Raw genomic sequence first — 16,256 nt, 5'->3', positions numbered from 1 at the left:
GCCACTGCAGTAGGCGGGTGCGCAGCCCGCGCGCGCGCCGGAGCAGGGCCGCACGAGGGGCGGGCGCGGCGGCCCGGCGCTGGAGAAGGGACTTGGCGTCGGCGAGGAGGCCTGGGATGAGGGCGATGATTTGGTACAGCGAAATGGCAATCTCGGAACGGTCGGGCGCGGTGGGACTGCACGAGATGCACCGCTGCAGCGCGCGTTGCCACTTGTCCTGTGCGAGGAACAGGTGCTCGCCTCGGAAGAAGGATTCGACAATCTATGGGATTCGTGTAAGGATGTCGTAGAATGCGTCAGAGGGATGTCTTCTTACCAGACTGGGAAACCGCGCGGCGAGCAGCGACTTTTCAAACTCAGTAGTAAAGCGCGTAGCACCACGATGTTGAATCAGCTTGGCCGCGCCGGCTGCATGCTGATAATACGCCGTCATCTCATTTCTCGCCAGCGCCTGAACCGCAAGACCAGTTTCTTTTTAGTCACCCGCCTCCCAAGTAGACAAGCAAGAACTCACCTCAAAGATGCACAGCAGCTCGGTAGCACAGAGCACCTCTGGCGAGGCGACCCTGTCTCCGTCGTCGAGCGCGCGCCTCAGCGCCTGCAGCGCCCGCCCATACAAGGCCAGCACGTGCGGCGTCGACAATGCGTCCTCGGCGCTCGTCTTGCCATGGCGCCAGCGCAGCGCGGCCGCGACACAGGCCACGGCGCCGTCGAGCGCCGCGCAGTGGCCGACACGCACCGGCAGCTCAAAAAGGTACGACGCCACGCGGTGGCTGATGGACAGCGTGATGTTGAGGCCGTCGCCAATGTACTCGCGCATGACGAGTCCCGGGGCCGTGCGCGGGATCAACCGCAGTAAATCGAGGACCTGCGCGGAGCCGCCCGCGGGCAGCACCGGCGGCGCGGGCCGCGGGGTGGCAGGCCAGCAGCATGTCCGCCGGCTGGCGAGGCAGAGCTGGCAGATGGGATGCGCCTCGTCGCATTTGATGCGTCGCGTGCTTGCGGTGGTGATGAGGATTGGGATTGCGGAAGGGGGTAGAACAGGGGAGGGTGCTTACCGGCAAGTGAGGCAGCCGGTGCGGCTTCTGGGGGACCAGCGGCGGACGCGCGGAACGAGGGCCGTGTTGGAGCATACGAGCACTGCCTTCATTACGCTTCGTGGAGACAAGTTGGAGCGCGCTATTGGCGTGAGTAGATCCGCCCCTGACACGCAGACGGTGGGCTGTGAGTCTCTGGCGTTGTTCGTTTGGCAGGGAAGAAAAATGAGGCTTTGCTAAGCACGTCTTGGCAGTGGTTGAGCTGTTCTAAACCATGGGCGCGGGGATCAAGTGTGGGGGGTAAACGGTTCTGAGGCGGTCACCACAGTGTGAACTGGCTCGTTTTTTCGTGAAATCCAATCTTGAACAGCCGTGGAATCGGGGCCAAAAAGCGTTCCTCAAACCTAGGCCAAGTATTTTCCGCACAAGATTTATCGAACAGATGGAGCAGGGCGCTCTTTCTACACCATGACTAGAGCTCAAGATTATCAAGTCCAGCACGAGGCGCTTAATGGTCAATCTAGAACAGCCGAAAGCAGCAAGAGCTTCATCCTGCGGCGCCTATTACGCGAGCGTCGGAACAGTCCTTTCCTTTCCTCGTCGACCTTTGTAACCTCCTGGGTACTAGTGGCGGATTGGCTTGCCGACGGCATGCTAAAATAAGCTTGTTGTATCCATATAGCGGCACGTCAAAACTCCCCATCAAGTCTAGTATCATTTTCCTCCTTTCTTGGCGTTTTTCGCGGGCGAGCCCAATGGGGAAATCATCTCGCGGTGCGGAGCTCTCGAATTGGCCGAAGAACAAATTCGGGCGCCCGACGGCCCAAGATGCGTCCTGCCCGCAACGCCGTCACGGCCAAGGGCAAAAGATGAAGCTGGTCACCTTGTTCCACAATGTGGGCAGTGTCGGCGTCATTTTCGCGTGAACAGGATCACTTTGGGATATGTGCCTCGTTCAGCTCCTCATCTCGGTCCACCGCTGAGCAGCAGTCGTCCAGGTTATAAAAGAACCGAGCTTCTCCAACCTGTCAATCCCTTTTCCACATCTCTACTTCATACCAACTACAATCTCTCATCATGCCTCTTCTCCTCACTCTGCTCTCGCTAGCCTCGGCCGCCACCGGGCTCCTCGTGCCCGGTCCCAGCGGCCCGTACGCCGTCGGCTACAGCACGCTCGTCCTCACCGACGACAGCCGCCAGGACCCCTTTGCCCCCACGCCGCAGAAGCGCCGCGTGCCCGTGTCCGCTTACCTCCCGGTGGACATTAGCAGCCGCGGCAGCAAGCCGTGCCCGCCGCGCACGCTCCCGTACATGACGCCCGCCGTCGCCGCCTACTACGACCAGGGTGCCGCGCAGATCGGCCTACCCAACGACACGTTTGCCAAGTACGCGGTGACGTACTGCGATCTGGAAAAGCTGTGCGCCAAGAAACCGCGTGCCAGCTTCCCGCTCGTCCTCTTTGACACGGGCGTCGGTCCCCCGCGCAGCTTGTACGGCGTCAAGGCCCGGAACCTCGCCAGCCAGGGCTACATTGTCGTGACTGTCGACCACCCCTATGATGCCGAAGTTGTCGAGTTTCCCGACGGCTCCGTTGTCAAAGCCACTGCGTTCAACGGCACCGAGGCCGAGATCGAACACTTTCTCAAGGTTTGCTCCCCCCCTTCCCCCCAGATCCCATTGCCCAGATGACGCTAATCACAAAACAACCATTCATCCAGGTTCGCGGCCAGGACCTCGTCTTCGTACTCTCCCAGCTGCAGCACAGCCGCGCCGTCCGCCGTTCCCTCCTCGCGCACTACCCGTCTGCCGTGGACTTTACCCGCGTCGCCTCCGTCGGCCACTCCCTGGGTGGCGTCGCCTCGGAGCTCGTCGCCAACATGCCAGGCTCGCTCGTGCGCGGCGCCGTCAATATGGACGGCGGCATCCGCGAACCCGTGCTCAGCTTTGGCGCCGACAAGCCGACGATGCAGTTTGGCCGCGCCGGCCACGGCGACACGGACCCCTCGTGGGACGCCTTCTGGGCCCGCCTGCGCGGGCCGGCCGTCGAGCTGGCGCTCGCCAACGCGACGCACGGCACGTTTACCGACGCGCTGACGCTGGCGGCCCCGTTTCTCGCCGGGCTGCCGCCGCCAGTCGCCGAGGCGCTCAGGGGGGAGCTGGGTCACATTGCGCCGGCGGACGCCGAGGCGTCCATTGGAGGCGCACTGCTGGCGGCGCTCGAGTTTGTGTTTGAGGGCCGTAAGGAGGGCATTGACAAGATTCATGAGCACTATGAAAGCCTCGCTATCGTGAGAAGCCATCTCTAAAAATTGAGTTGGCCAATTTCTCTTGTACCACAGTCCCTAAAACACCATCTAGTTAGTCTATAGCAACGCCAAACTCAGTAATCAGATTGGGCAGGAGATAATTGCACTTATTCATCAAAATTGTAGAATTCCACGTGGTGTAAAGGCTGTAATTTCAGGTAGAATGCCGAGCTGGGTGCTCGCACTATTGTCGACGACGAGCTGCGACACGAGGATGAGGTGACGCATGGTCAATAACTATCTGCCTAAAATACAGTCCTGTAAGAGAACTGTGCACTAGAAGTATTAAGTGATTTCTAACATCAGCAGGGTGGCCCCGATCGTATATACTGAGGCGGCCAGCAGAATCTCGGTCCAGCTTGGAGAGGAGACCACGGCCTGACCGAGTTTGCTCTTGCTGGAGTGCAACACATTGAAAAGCTGCGGAAATCATATATGTAAATCAACAACGAATCTCGTAAATCACATGTGGAAATCTCCACCATCCCCTTCGTCGCTGGTCCTATCAGAATAGCAATCCTAGAGTTCATGCACAATATGTCGCATGACGCCACATTACAGCGTCTAGATGCCAACGCCGAAACAGTTGGCGTAAAAGGTGGCCGTGGCACTCCAGTCCGAAAAGACGCCGGCCACGCCGACTTGCTGCCAGAGAACGTCGAGCACAGTGTACACGTCGCCGTCTGTCTTGAGAAGTTCTTTGACGCTGTCAAAGTAGTAGTCGCCCTTGGCCTTGATCTGCGCCACGGGGGGCGAGCGCTCGAGTGACCAGGTGATGATCTTCAGGCCGAGCTCCTTGGCCTTGATGGCGTACGGGCTGGGAACGATCTTGTCGCCGTCGGCCCGAACGAGGAAGCCCAGGGGAGGCGCGACAATCTTGACGCCGTCCTGGGCGTATGTGGAGAGCGCGGCAACGGACGCCTCGATGCTGGCGGTCTCATCGAGAAGGACGGCCTGCTGGCCAAAGGTGGGCTCGTGCTTGAGCAAGTACAGAATGTCGGCGTAAAGGAAGCTCTGGAAGAATACATCTTGCGGCGGGATGCCGTTGGCCCGGAAAGTGTCAACCACCTGCTGGGCGTACATTTCCTGCGTGTAGTTGCCCTGGAACGGCATCGGGATCATGGGCGTCTTGATCTCGGGGGTGAACTTCAGCCCGAGCGATCGGACGAGCGTAATGTGCTCCTGCAGCGTCATAACCTTGGCGCAGCTGGCGTACAGGTCGGAGCGCCACGACGGGGTGCCATGCAGGTAGTCCTGCGGCGTGGTGGCCGAAGCGTTGAAGCCGTCCATCTTGGAGCACAGCGACTGGTACTCAGCGATGGTGATGTCGCTGGTGCAGCACTCGGCCTTGGCCGCGGTGCCGTTGGCAGCGGGACGGAACGGCGTCTTGCACTTTGCGTTGAGCTCCGGCACAGTGACAATGTTGGTGGTGGTGTGCAGGTCGCACTGGCTGTGGCGGCAGACGAGGCCGCGGTCCTTGGTAAAGGTCACGTCGCACTCTTGGATGCCGGCGCCCATGCGCGCGCCCGCCAGGATGGACTCGCGTGACTCCTCGGGGATGAGGAGGGTGCCGCCGCCGCGGTGCCCGATTGACCAGGTGCTCGGCTTCATGTCCATTTCGGTGCACGACGCGAGCTTGGCCTTGAGCGGGCCGGCGCGCAGGCTCTCGACCAAAAAGTACGGGCGCGGGCCGAGCTCAATCTTGGTGATGGGCTTGACGACCCAGGGCGAGCAGGGCACGGCGGCGACGGGGCCGACGGCGGCAAGCGCGGCGAGGAGGGCGTTGGTGACGTGCATGGCGAGTCGGCTGTGTCTCGCTAGGTATTAACAGGGACAGTGACTGTTTTCTGGTCGTAGTCTCGCGAGGAGGGGAGAGCAGCCTCTCAGCTACTTATCCAGATAGCCGTCAGCCGGTCTCGGCTCAACGACATGCACGTTGATCATTTCTGGCGAGGCACTGGCAAGGTTGCATCCAGTCCGGCAAGCCCGCCCCAAACCAGCCCCATGAGGCGGCTTGGCAGATTGACGTCGGTCAAGCGTTTTGAACGTATGAGTGGAACCGGCATCATCTGCAAGCATGCGCAGGTACCTCTAGGCTCTCGGGTTGCTTTCGGGCAACCAAAGCCGATTCTATGGAGAATGGAGAGCACCAGCGTTCCTTGCGACACTGCGTCTTGGCTGTGCTCAGGCGGATATCTCCAGACCCTCCTGGGCCTTGCCGGTCTTACCTGAGTTTTTATTTGTGCTAGCAAGCCAGTCTCATGGGTCGTGGTGTTTGTATTTCAGTCACCACCAGGTAGTCGGCTGATGCATAGACACTATCCTGTGCTTTCGGCACATGGCTGGTCCTGGTGGCGCACTTGTGGCTTGAGATATCAACGTGGAGAGGCGGGACCATGGCTTTGGTGTGGCGGCGGCGTGTCTCAATTGCCCTTGATGATTTGCGGGCGGCCAGATTAACCTTGGTCTATTCCCTCACCACTTAGCCTGATTTGTAACTAAAAAGACGGCGCCAGATTAACTCTCGAATGAAGCTTGATTTTCCATTCCAATCCCTCCACGTGGTTGACCGAGAAGCTGCTGCCAATTAATTTTCTGATTGTGGCTGTCGTACGGTGGCTGGAAAACTCAGCGTTGTCGGGCATGACAGCATTGTCAATGCCAATCTGTGCTTGTTTCAAAGCTCATCTTTTCCTCCATCAGAGCTAAGCAAGGCACGAACACCTTGGACCGTCGCTGCAAGCCTCGTAAAGTCGCTCGCATCCTCGCCCAAGCCCCAGGCGAAAACCCCACCAAGCCCCATCGATCCAACCAAGTCCTTCATCTTTCGCTCAATCACCCGTGGGGGGTCGAATGTCCACCAGCGACGCTCATGCTCGTCCCAGTATCCGTAACTTCCGTCTTCAAAGTACTGGCCATCGGCAAGGGCCCTCGAGAATGACTCGCCCACCTCATCAGGTACCGTGTCATGCCAGCTGAAGGCGGCTATCCTGCCAAGATCGTCGCCAGTCTCCGGGTCTTCCAGTAACTGCGTGGGACACCGCAAAATATCATCCCCTTTCTTGCAGTCTTCTGTCATGACCCATTTCACATAATACCCCAGCCCCAGGTTAGTCTTGGCTCTCGGCACACCTCGATCGAGATAGCGTTGCACGGCTGCTCTTGAGTCTGCTATTCCGCTGTGGTGTTTGACCACTGTATCTCGGCGATTAATAAGGTCATATGTCATGATGTTGATAAAATCGACTTGCTCCACGATTCTTGGAACCGTGTCGCTTGTAAACGCCATTAAATCACGCTCGAGCCCAGGTACAGCGATTGATAGGATGATATCTTTCCCCAATGTCACTCGGAGCTGACGCAAAAGGAGAGGATAGGCATCCACTTCCCATTCGCGCTGGCTATTGGGGATGCTCTTGTAATCGTCCCGGTTACCGCTATCATACTGTCAGTCTAAGAATACAGATCAAGATGATGGGTCTTACCCGGGATATTCCCAATCGATGTCAATGCCATCTGCCCCCGTCGTCGCGATCATTTGCTTCACATTCGAGGACCATAGACTTCGGCTTGTCGCATCTTTTGCGGCTTCCTCAAACCCCACAGAATCTCCCCATCCTCCGATAGCAACCAACACTTTGGTGGTGGACGGAAAGCGCTGGCGCACCTCGTTTACAGAGGTGAAAAGTGGGAATTCGACTTGGCCCGGTTCCATGTTGAAGGTCTCGGAGCGCATGAATGCGAGAATGACATGAGTTATGCCATTTCTCAAATCTGCGCTTTCGGGTATAACATCATGCTGCCTATTTTCCGTCAGCATGCATGTTTTTTGAGTTGGTCACTCAAACTCACCCGGTCAAATACATGATGCACCGTGGCGAGTCTCGCGGTGCACTAGCCATAGCAAGCGCCTGGAAGCACATGAGCCACAATTGTGCTGTCGACTTCCCAAACATCCTGATTGTTTGTATCAATTGGGATTCAAGGATTCAAATAAAAGGCGGCTCTCTTGTTTGGGGGAGCTATGACTGGTAGCGGCAGAGTCCTTGTCAACGTTGCCCGTTTGCAGGCGGCTGGCAATACAGTGCCTCAAGTATAAATACTGTATTCGCACAGTACGACGGCCCGCAACGGAGCTCGGCGGCTTTGGAAAAAAAAGCTGGCAAGCTCTTAGGCGAACAGGTAGGAAGGAACTCGAGCCGTGCTATGAGCAGCAAACTTTCCAATTGCTGTTGAATTATAGCATTACCTTTAACCATCAAACACAAGGCATTGGTAATTGAAGAAAATTCTCTCACGCGGTTGCCACCATGTTTGAAAACCTCTGCACGCTACCGCTCCGCGCGGATGTGTTCGCGACCGCATTGCATCCCTCCGAGCCACTGCTTACCGTTGGTCTCTCGAATGGCCATGTGCAGACGTTTCGCCTGCCGCCTAGCTCCTCTGATGAGAGTGCGGACGGAGATACCAGCATGCTGAGCGATGGGAAAGGTTACCTGGAAACAACATGGGAAACTAAGCGGCATAAGGGAAGCTGTCGCTGTTTGGCTTACTCGCATGATGGCCGCGGTATGTACTTGAACTACTAGTGACAGAACAGGATTTTAGCTAACGTCAACGTAGCCATGTACTCGGCCGGCACGGATGCCATTGTCAAGCACTTTGACTCTGAGAACGGCAAGGTCATATCTAAAATGGTCATCCCGACCACAACCAAAAACGCCGATGCGCCGACATTGTTACACGTACTAAACCCCCAAAGCTTGCTGCTGGGAACCGACTCTGGCGCGCTACACATTATCGATCTTCGCGATGGCCGCCCTGGCAAGAAGCCGGCGCAGACGCACTTCCCCCACGCCGACTACGTATCGTCTGTCACACCGCTGCCGCCGACCGAGGAGAGCACCAGCGGCTTCTCCAAACAATGGGTCAGCACGGGAGGGACGACTTTGGCTGTCACAGATGTCCGTCGCGGCGTTCTCGTCCGAAGCGAGGACCAAGAGGATGAACTCCTGGGTGCCTGCTTCGTGCACGGGCTGGGGCCGAAGAAGATGAGGGGCAACGGAATTATGGCCATTGGGTCTGGCTCGGGCATTCTGACGCTGTGGGACAAGGGTGCCTGGGACGATCAGCAAGAACGAATTATTGTTGACGGGGGTAAAGGTGGAGGCGAGAGCATCGACTGCGTCGTCGCCATTCCCAAGGAGCTCGGCCTAGGACAAAAGGTTGTATGCGGTGTCGGTGATGGCAGTCTGCGTGTGGTGAATCTCGTTACTCGCGAGGTTGATCGCTCTATCAACCTGAGACATGACGATCTCGACGCCGTGGTCTCGCTGTCGTTTGATTGCGAGAACCGACTCATAAGTGCTGGCGGCCGCACTGTCAAGGTATGGGAGGAGCTGTCAGAGCTGCAGTCAAGCAAGAACGAAGAGGAGGAAGATGATGACGATGATGAAGACGAGGAAGAAGATGATAATGAACACGAGGTGGAGGCGGATGGCAAGGCTGAAAGCTCCAAAAGGGCGGCTGAAAGCGACAGCGAGGATGACGATGACAGCGACGACGAGGACGCTGTTGCAGAGATGAAGCAACGGGCGAAACGGCGCAAGGAGGCGAAAAACAGCAAGCTCGGGCCCATGGGTGCGCACGGCATCATGGGCTTCAGCGGACTTGACTAAAAAGAGGATACCTCTTGACACGTTTATATGTTTGCATATTTTGACAATAGATACGATACCACGGCGCTATACGGACGATAGACTTGATTTCAACATGTTGTTGGTCTTTTGTATTCGCTCCCATTATTTTGTGCACGCAAGATATAAGAGTAGTCATGTTCATAAAAAGCAAGAAGAAATCGAGGTGTCATTCTACCGACATTCCGGCGCTCCCCAAAATGAAAACCGACAGAGAAAGAAATGATACATGATGAAGAGATGGAGTATGAAAACATTAGATTCCTGGCAGCTGCATAAAGGTCCATTCGGAGGAAGGGCTTTGGGCTTCATCTCTTGGCCGTGCGGCGTTGGCGGGGACGAGGATGCGTTGTGGGGCAGAAACCGTCAGCTCTTCGTCGTATATAATGACGGCCGGTTTGACGCGCTGCTTCGCATCTCGACTGGCGACGCTCACGTCGCTTTGTCTGGAGCTGTGTTTGCTGCCCCCCGTGCGGCTCCTCCCATCACTCGGCGGGCTGCCGACGCTGCGTCGGCTACTGCTGGGGCGTCTCGACGCGGCCACACTCGCGGCACCGCCATCCGGTTGGCCGGTCGAGATGGGCACATCACAGTCGAAGAGATGGAGGACCTCGGAGCCGCTATACGTGGTGGGAATGCAAATGTGCGGAATGGCTTTGCGGATGCTGACAGCGCGGGCGAGTCCCACGGCGGACGAGCCGCCGACGCTGATGACGCAGTCCCGTCCTGCAACCCGCTCGACGGCATCGTCGACGATCTGGGCCCGGACGTTGACAACGGCCGAGTCGAGAATGTGCGCGCCGAGGTCGGGGATGATGAGCGCCTGGATGTGGCGCGCTGTGGCCATGCGCGAGGGGCTGACGACGATGAGCGGCGACGTCAGCCGCAGACGTCCGAGCTCGGCGGGCAGACAGGTAATAGTCCCAGGACCGTAGACGACGCGCGAGGACGGAGCGGAGGAGGGGGACGTGGGCGGCTTCGAGGAGGGCGACTTGTTGTGCGTCCGTCGCTGGGCTTCAGGGCTTTTAACCGCCCGCTGGCTGGAAAAGGAGGACTTTCTGGAACCACCAGGGCCGGGCGAGGCGGCCGACGGGACACTGCCGGGGACGACCGCGCTGGCGGTGGGTGAGGTGGGATTCATAGCTCAGTCGACGGCGGCACTCCATCTGGCCTTTGGCTCGGCGGAGGGCGTGGGTGGGATAGTCGTTGTGGGAAATGACGGCAATATAACCTGGTGGGTAAGAATGAGGCGAGATTGATGGCAACAGTAAGCACGGATGACGGTAACGGATGGAAATCGGCGGATGCGTTCGTGGGATTGGTGGCGTGTTGGATGATGATGGGGAAAGTCGGGTCCTATTTGTCTTTGGAATCAAAGGTACAACTGGTCGCACGTCCACAATGACGTTGAAGCACCGGCTGTACGAATGAGACTGAGATGAATAAGATGAATAAGACAGATGAGGCTCAATAGCCAACCTACCAACCTGCAGATGGATTGATAATGGCGGGCGGTGGTTGTGACGAAGGAGGAAATGATGCGTTCCTTGACCAGGCAAACACGGTTATGGGGAAGCTGCGAAACAGCGGGGAACCAGCATGGGCAAATATGAAAAGAGCCCAAAGCCAGATGGGCATTCTGGTACATGGATGGGCCTTTTTTTAGCGGGCAATGGAAGAGGGGGGGCGCTAGTTGGGCGCACTAACGGCGGGGTTACGCCGCTGAAAAATGCTCTCTGTAGCCACCGCTACACCGCTACGGGTGTCACTGTGAATCTGGTATTGTTACTCCGGGCCGGATTGCCAAGCCGTTGGGCTTGATGGGATCGTCCAAGGGGGGAAGCATGAACGTGGTTCGCTAGTTACCGAGTTAGGTAGGCCGCGAATTGGGCCGCAAATGAATAAAATCGCCAGCTTGGGGGGTTGGGGAAAGAAACGGCTGCGAAAGAGGTACTTCAAGGCGGTAGTCCTCGACATGGCGAGAGCTCACGGGGCTGGCGAGAAACGATGCGCCCTCTTCCAACGTGGTTAACAACTGTCAGGTTCCCTCGGTGTACCGTGACAAAAATCAGAGGCTATCGCGAGCTTCTTTGTCCGGTGGCGCTCTACATCCTTGTGCGGCGTAACAAGCCCAAAGTGCTCCGTAGTGAGAACCCGTTCTTTGTCCTACTCATCTGCTGCGGTATTGTGCGGTGGGATACATAGTACTCGGAAGCCATGCCAATGTATATATCACCAATATTGTGATAATATAGCTCAATCATCAGTCGATACGAATACCTCTTAACTACAAATTACCGAGGTGACAGATTGGCCTCGTAATATCGTAGCACCACCAAGCGCTAAAAAGAGCCACATGTCAGCCACAGTAATCACAGAAACGTTATGCATAAAGTTGCGTTTAATAACATTGTGCCATATCATTATTTCTGTTCTGTGGAATTGGTTGCCGTTACACTATCGGTATCACTGGCCTAATTCCGTTGTGTGGTACACATGTACCACCCTCGGCAAGCCTCAAGAGCACTGCCACATGTCAAACACGCCCCATTTCCCAACCAAACACTATCAGTAACCCGGAATCACCCTCATCCGTACGTGCACGCCGCCCTTAATCTTGGACGTAATCAGCTGCTCAAACGTCACATTCGCCTCGTCCATCATGGCCTTGTCCCTGAGCTCAAACTCGAAGCGGCCAATCCACGCCGCCAGCAGGCACGCGAACTCGCCCTTGGCGAAGCTCATGCCGATGCAGCTCCTCGGGCCGTGCAGAAACGACAGCATGGCGTAGTTTGTCGAGGCACCGCCGAGCGCCGCCTCCTTGGCCGTCGCCGCCGCGCCGCCGTCGTCGCCGCCGGCCACCAGCCACCGCTCCGGCCGGAACGCGTGGCTGTCGGCGCCCCAGAGCAGCGCGTCCGCGTTGGTGGCCCACGGCACGAGCAGCAGCCGCGTGCCCCGCGGCAGCCGCTGGCCCTGGATGGTCGTGTCGCGCACCGCCTCGCGGATCGTCTGCGGCACGGGGCTGTACAGCCGCAGCGCCTCGTTGATGACGGCGCTCAGGTACGGCAGGCGGTCCACCTCGAGGCTCGTAATCTCGCGGTCGTCGTTCACCGACGGCAGGTGGGCGCGCACCTCGTCGCGCAGCCGCGTCTGCACCTCTGGGCGGCAGCACAGCGCGTAAATGGCAAAGGTCAGCGCCGAGGCGGTCGTCTCGTGGCCGGCGCCGAGAAACGTCATCATGTGGTGCGTGAGCTCCGCCTCGCTAAACACGCCCGACCGGATCGCCACGGAGAGAATGTCCACGTCGTCGAGCTTGCTGTCCCGCAGCTTCTGCGTCTTGGCGCGGATCAGGTCCTCGCAGACGGTGCGGATCTGCTGCGCCGCCTGCTTGATCTCGATCAGCCGTGGCAGCGGCGCGCTCAGCAGCAGAGACCCGGGGATGATGGAGCCAAACGTGTCCACCAGGGCGAGCATGAAACGGTCCTGCGCCGTCTGCGTCGCGATGCTCATGTACGTCCGCACGAGGGGGTCGTTTTCGTTGTGCGTCGCCCCAAAGTCGCGCCCCATGGCCGCGACGCCAATCACGTCCAGCGACACGCGCCCGGCCCAGTGCTCGACCTCAATGTCGGCGCAGCCATCGGCACCGCACTGCTCCGTCATGACCTGCACCACCTCGCGGGCCTTGCGCCAGAAGAGCGGGTAGAGGTCCTTGATGTGGCGAAACGCAAACGCCGGCATGAGGTTGCGACGCTGGAGCTTGTGCGCCGGCCCCCTCGAGGAGGACGAGCCCGTGGCCGAGCACCGGGCCGAAAGAGTCGCGGAGGGACTGCGGCTTTTCGAAGTCGTACGCTTTGGCGACGGTGACCTCGGCAATGACCTGGGGCGAGGTCGCGATCAGGACTTCCTGGTGAAACGGGCCAAGCACGCGAATAAGGCCTTCGTTTGGAATATCCGCCACGCTAGAAAAGGAAATTGACACGCATCAGCACAGGGTCTCTTTTTTCGAAAGCTTTTTTTTCCTTACAGTTCCCGTCCGACGACGCCTAGACCTCGACTGATTCCTTCGCCGATGTGCCCAATGCCCAGTTGCCAACCGGGAGGCGTTGGCAGGTGGCGTAAAGGCGATATGAAGAAGGGGTAGATGAACATGCGCCAGAAACCCCAGACAAAGAATTGGACGGTAAAGAGCACCATGAAGGCAGAAACGCCGATCATCTTGTCAGACGATTTACTCGCCACCATGTAGGCGGCCGCCGCCAGGCCGGAGACGACTGTAATGACCGGAATAGCAGCAGGCATGGTGATACTCAACAAAGTGGTGCCTAGAGAGGAAGCAGCTGTTTATAAAATGATGCCACAATCCGATCTCTTCTCGAAAGCGGCACTCCCTAGCATCTTATACCGGCAATACGGATCTACAGGACGGCCAAAACCCCCTAGTTATCAAGATTTGCGAGCCAGGCAGGATGGTTTCCACAGACTTGCCACTCCGTGTCCGTTTTCCACCCATGTAGCTCAGCTATATATTATTGCCGAGGAATGGGAGAACCTGCCGTTGATCACTAAGCCTCGTCGACCCCGCGCTGGAGTTCAGACGAGGTGAGGGGAAGCCACAAGACGGAAGCATTACCTCATCAGTGTCCGCGACGCTGCACTGATTTTTTGTCAACGATGTGAATCGTCCCCGCCACAACAGAAACAACCCCAACCCAAAAGCGGTTTGGTCAAGGGATGCACCGCGCAGAAGAGAGTGAGGCGCGCCGCCAAGAACAGGCGACCCTACAAACTGGTCATCTTGGTTATATTTAAAATCGTTCTCGTCGATTTTATATTCGTAGTGGTTTCTACGTTTGTCTCCAAAATGGCTTGTAGACCATGGCGTCCGTTTCTTATCTGAGTCCGCCGGTTCTTTTCGTTGGCCGGTACCGAGACGGAGACGGCGCGAAAGAGACGAAAATTGTCTGACGTTTCAAGCGAGGTACATCGAGTTCATATGTACTTGTTTGGACGTTTCAGTCGGTGCCCAACCTCCTTGCTGACCACCGTCTTCCGAACGGCTTGGTCCTTGTTAAAGCCCGTTTCGGTTGTCCACGATGTCAGCTCCGTCTCAACAAATGAGGGCATCTTTTTTTTTAGTAATCACATGTTGTCCTCCTGGCAATCGCGCCAGCGCCATCTCAGCACCAGCTGCTAAACGGGAACTTTGATTGGCTGTAAGATGGATCAACGCGATTTAATTGGTTGAAGAATATCTAGGGTAAAGGCCAATCTCGGTTAGTCTTGATCTCGTTATCCCCCTCCCCAAGCCACCACTTTTCACATGTTAAACTGTGCGCCTTGCATGACCACACGCGTCACCTTTTAGATTGAGAGGCTGCCTAGTGTCAACAGGGAACTTATCCTTCATGATATAGTATATTGAAACGGTAACGCAAAATTCCTCATGACTGTATTATTCATGCTATAGTAAAATGAAACATAAAAGTATATAAACCTGGTATATCGACGTCGTCTAAATAAAGGAATGATGTATTCTGTAGAGACAAAGGAAATGGTGACAGAACGGAGCAGATAATACACTCTATTTTTTTTTTCTCTCATACAATCTCCATTTCCGACTTGAGATCGCCATAGGTGGCCTTGTACAGGTCAGCCAGGTACGTGCTGCGCGGTGCCCAGGCACCGGTGCCGCCCTTGGGGAAGACGGTGTTGGCCTTTTGGAGGTACGTGGAGCCGAGGTTGAGCAGGGGCCTGACCTGCATCGCGTCGGGGTTAGCGAGGCGCGGGGTGGCCGAGGTGTTGCCGCCGGCCTTGAGCTCGTTGACGACGCGGACGAGCACCTTTGCGGCGCAGTCGGCGCCGAGCGTCCACGAGGCGTTCTCGTAGCCGACGACGTAGACGAGGTTGGGCAGGTCCTGGAGCATGCTGGCGCGGTAGATGAACTTTTGCGTCACGTCAAACGGCGCGCCGTCAATCGAAATCTGCATGCCGCCGGCGAAGCGCAGGCCGAGCCCCGTGGCCGTGACAATGACGTCCGGGTGCAGCTCGGCGCCCGACTTGAGCTTGATGGACGTGGCGGTGACGGTCTCGATGTGGTCGGTGACGATGCTCGCCTTGCCGCAGCGGATGGCGGCAAAGATGTCGCCGTCCATGGACGCGCACAGCCGCTGCTGCCACGGCTTGTACGCGGGCGAAAAGTGCGGGTCAATGGACACGGACTTGGGCAGCAGCCGGCGGTTGACGCTGCGGATGAGGGCGCGCGCGACGTTGGGGAACAGGCGGCAAAAGTAAATCATGACGTAGCTCTGCGCGATCCAGAGCGAGCGGTTCAGGCGGTGGGCCAGGAAGCGCGGCAGCAGCGCGAAGAGGAAGCGCGCAGCGAGCGACTGCTTCGGGATGGGCATGATGTACGTCGGGCTGCGCTGCAGCATGGTGACGTGCTGCACGCGGGCGGACACGGCGGGCACGACGGTGATGGCGGTCGCGCCGCTGCCAATGACGACCATGTGCTTGTCCGTGTAGTCGTAGTCCTCGGGCCAGAACTGCGGGTGGATGACCTTGCCGGCAAAGTTGTCGATGCCCGGGATGGCGGCCTTCATGGGGGTGTCGTAGTCGTAGTAGCCGGTGCCGAGGAGGATGAAGCGGGTGCGGAGCGTCTGGGTGGTGGCGGCGGCGGCGGCGCCGTCGCCGACCTCGTAGCGGACCTCCCAGCACTGGTCCTTGGAGTGCCAGTCGGCGGCGACGACGCGGTGGTGGTAGCGGATGTGCGTGTCGATGCCCGTCTCGCGCACGGCCTCGGTCATGTAGCTCTTGATGTCGGCGCCCTGCGCGACCGTCTCGGGCTTGTGCCACGGCTTCCACGAGAAGCCAAAGGTGTAAATGTCCGAGTCGGAGCGGATGCCCGGGTAGCGGAAAAAGTCCCAGGTGCCGCCGAGGTCGTGGCGCGCCTCGAAGATGGCGTACCGGCTATTGGCTGGGCCGTCGGTCTGGAGACGGTACGCGGCGTTGATGCCCGAGATGCCCGCGCCGACGATGAGCACGTCGAGGTCGAGCTGTGTGGACGCCATGATTGGACGGGCTGGTTTTTGTGTGTGTATGATGGCGCGGGGGAGGGGGGATGGAGGGAAAGGGAAGCAGATGACAGCAAACGCGTCGAATCGAAAGAAAGAACCTTGGCCAGAAGAGCATATATAGTGGCCGTCTCGGCGCCACCGTTG

General features: G+C 57.9%; 8 protein-coding genes across 8 annotated transcripts; 3 read left to right on the top strand and 5 right to left on the bottom strand.

The window, feature by feature from the left end:
* Positions 1-2,114: 2,114 nt before the first annotated feature.
* On the top strand, positions 2,115-3,343 carry CCM_06074 (PAF acetylhydrolase family protein; the record flags this gene model as incomplete). Its single annotated transcript, XM_006671215.1, has 2 exons — positions 2,115-2,684; positions 2,756-3,343. The coding sequence occupies 2 exons, from the start codon at positions 2,115-2,117 to the stop codon at positions 3,341-3,343; spliced, it is 1,158 nt and encodes a 385-aa protein (XP_006671278.1).
* Positions 3,344-3,907: 564 nt separating this feature from the next.
* On the bottom strand, positions 3,908-5,140 carry CCM_06073 (glycerophosphoryl diester phosphodiesterase family protein; the record flags this gene model as incomplete). Its single annotated transcript, XM_006671214.1, has 1 exon — positions 3,908-5,140. The coding sequence occupies one exon, from the start codon at positions 5,138-5,140 to the stop codon at positions 3,908-3,910; it is 1,233 nt and encodes a 410-aa protein (XP_006671277.1).
* Positions 5,141-5,272: 132 nt separating this feature from the next.
* Positions 5,273-5,575, top strand: CCM_06072 (uncharacterized protein; the record flags this gene model as incomplete). The annotated part of the gene is made up of 1 exon (XM_006671213.1): positions 5,273-5,575. The coding sequence occupies one exon, from the start codon at positions 5,273-5,275 to the stop codon at positions 5,573-5,575; it is 303 nt and encodes a 100-aa protein (XP_006671276.1).
* A 445-nt stretch (positions 5,576-6,020) lies between these two features.
* CCM_06071 (chitinase 18-4) lies at positions 6,021-7,299 on the bottom strand (the record flags this gene model as incomplete). Its single annotated transcript, XM_006671212.1, has 3 exons — positions 6,021-6,780; positions 6,829-7,146; positions 7,196-7,299. 3 exons carry the CDS (start codon positions 7,297-7,299, stop codon positions 6,021-6,023), a joined length of 1,182 nt encoding a protein of 393 aa, XP_006671275.1.
* A 354-nt stretch (positions 7,300-7,653) lies between these two features.
* On the top strand, positions 7,654-9,021 carry CCM_06070 (WD repeat protein; the record flags this gene model as incomplete). Its single annotated transcript, XM_006671211.1, has 2 exons — positions 7,654-7,912; positions 7,967-9,021. The coding sequence occupies 2 exons, from the start codon at positions 7,654-7,656 to the stop codon at positions 9,019-9,021; spliced, it is 1,314 nt and encodes a 437-aa protein (XP_006671274.1).
* Positions 9,022-9,295: 274 nt separating this feature from the next.
* Positions 9,296-10,180, bottom strand: CCM_06069 (maleylacetate reductase; the record flags this gene model as incomplete). Its single annotated transcript, XM_006671210.1, has 1 exon — positions 9,296-10,180. One exon carries the CDS (start codon positions 10,178-10,180, stop codon positions 9,296-9,298), a length of 885 nt encoding a protein of 294 aa, XP_006671273.1.
* Positions 10,181-11,607: 1,427 nt separating this feature from the next.
* Positions 11,608-13,338, bottom strand: CCM_06068 (cytochrome P450 78A3; the record flags this gene model as incomplete). The annotated part of the gene is made up of 3 exons (XM_006671209.1): positions 11,608-12,789; positions 12,842-12,998; positions 13,064-13,338. The coding sequence occupies 3 exons, from the start codon at positions 13,336-13,338 to the stop codon at positions 11,608-11,610; spliced, it is 1,614 nt and encodes a 537-aa protein (XP_006671272.1).
* A 1,298-nt stretch (positions 13,339-14,636) lies between these two features.
* CCM_06067 (flavin-binding monooxygenase, putative) lies at positions 14,637-16,106 on the bottom strand (the record flags this gene model as incomplete). Its single annotated transcript, XM_006671208.1, has 1 exon — positions 14,637-16,106. The coding sequence occupies one exon, from the start codon at positions 16,104-16,106 to the stop codon at positions 14,637-14,639; it is 1,470 nt and encodes a 489-aa protein (XP_006671271.1).
* Between the last annotated feature and the right edge of the window lie 150 nt (positions 16,107-16,256).

Source organism: Cordyceps militaris, assembly GCF_000225605.1.
Source record: "Cordyceps militaris CM01 unplaced genomic scaffold CCM_S00004, whole genome shotgun sequence".
Classification (NCBI taxonomy): domain Eukaryota; kingdom Fungi; phylum Ascomycota; class Sordariomycetes; order Hypocreales; family Cordycipitaceae; genus Cordyceps; species Cordyceps militaris.
The sequence above is the reverse complement of the archived record's forward strand: the minus strand, read 5'-3'. Positions and strand labels throughout refer to the sequence as shown.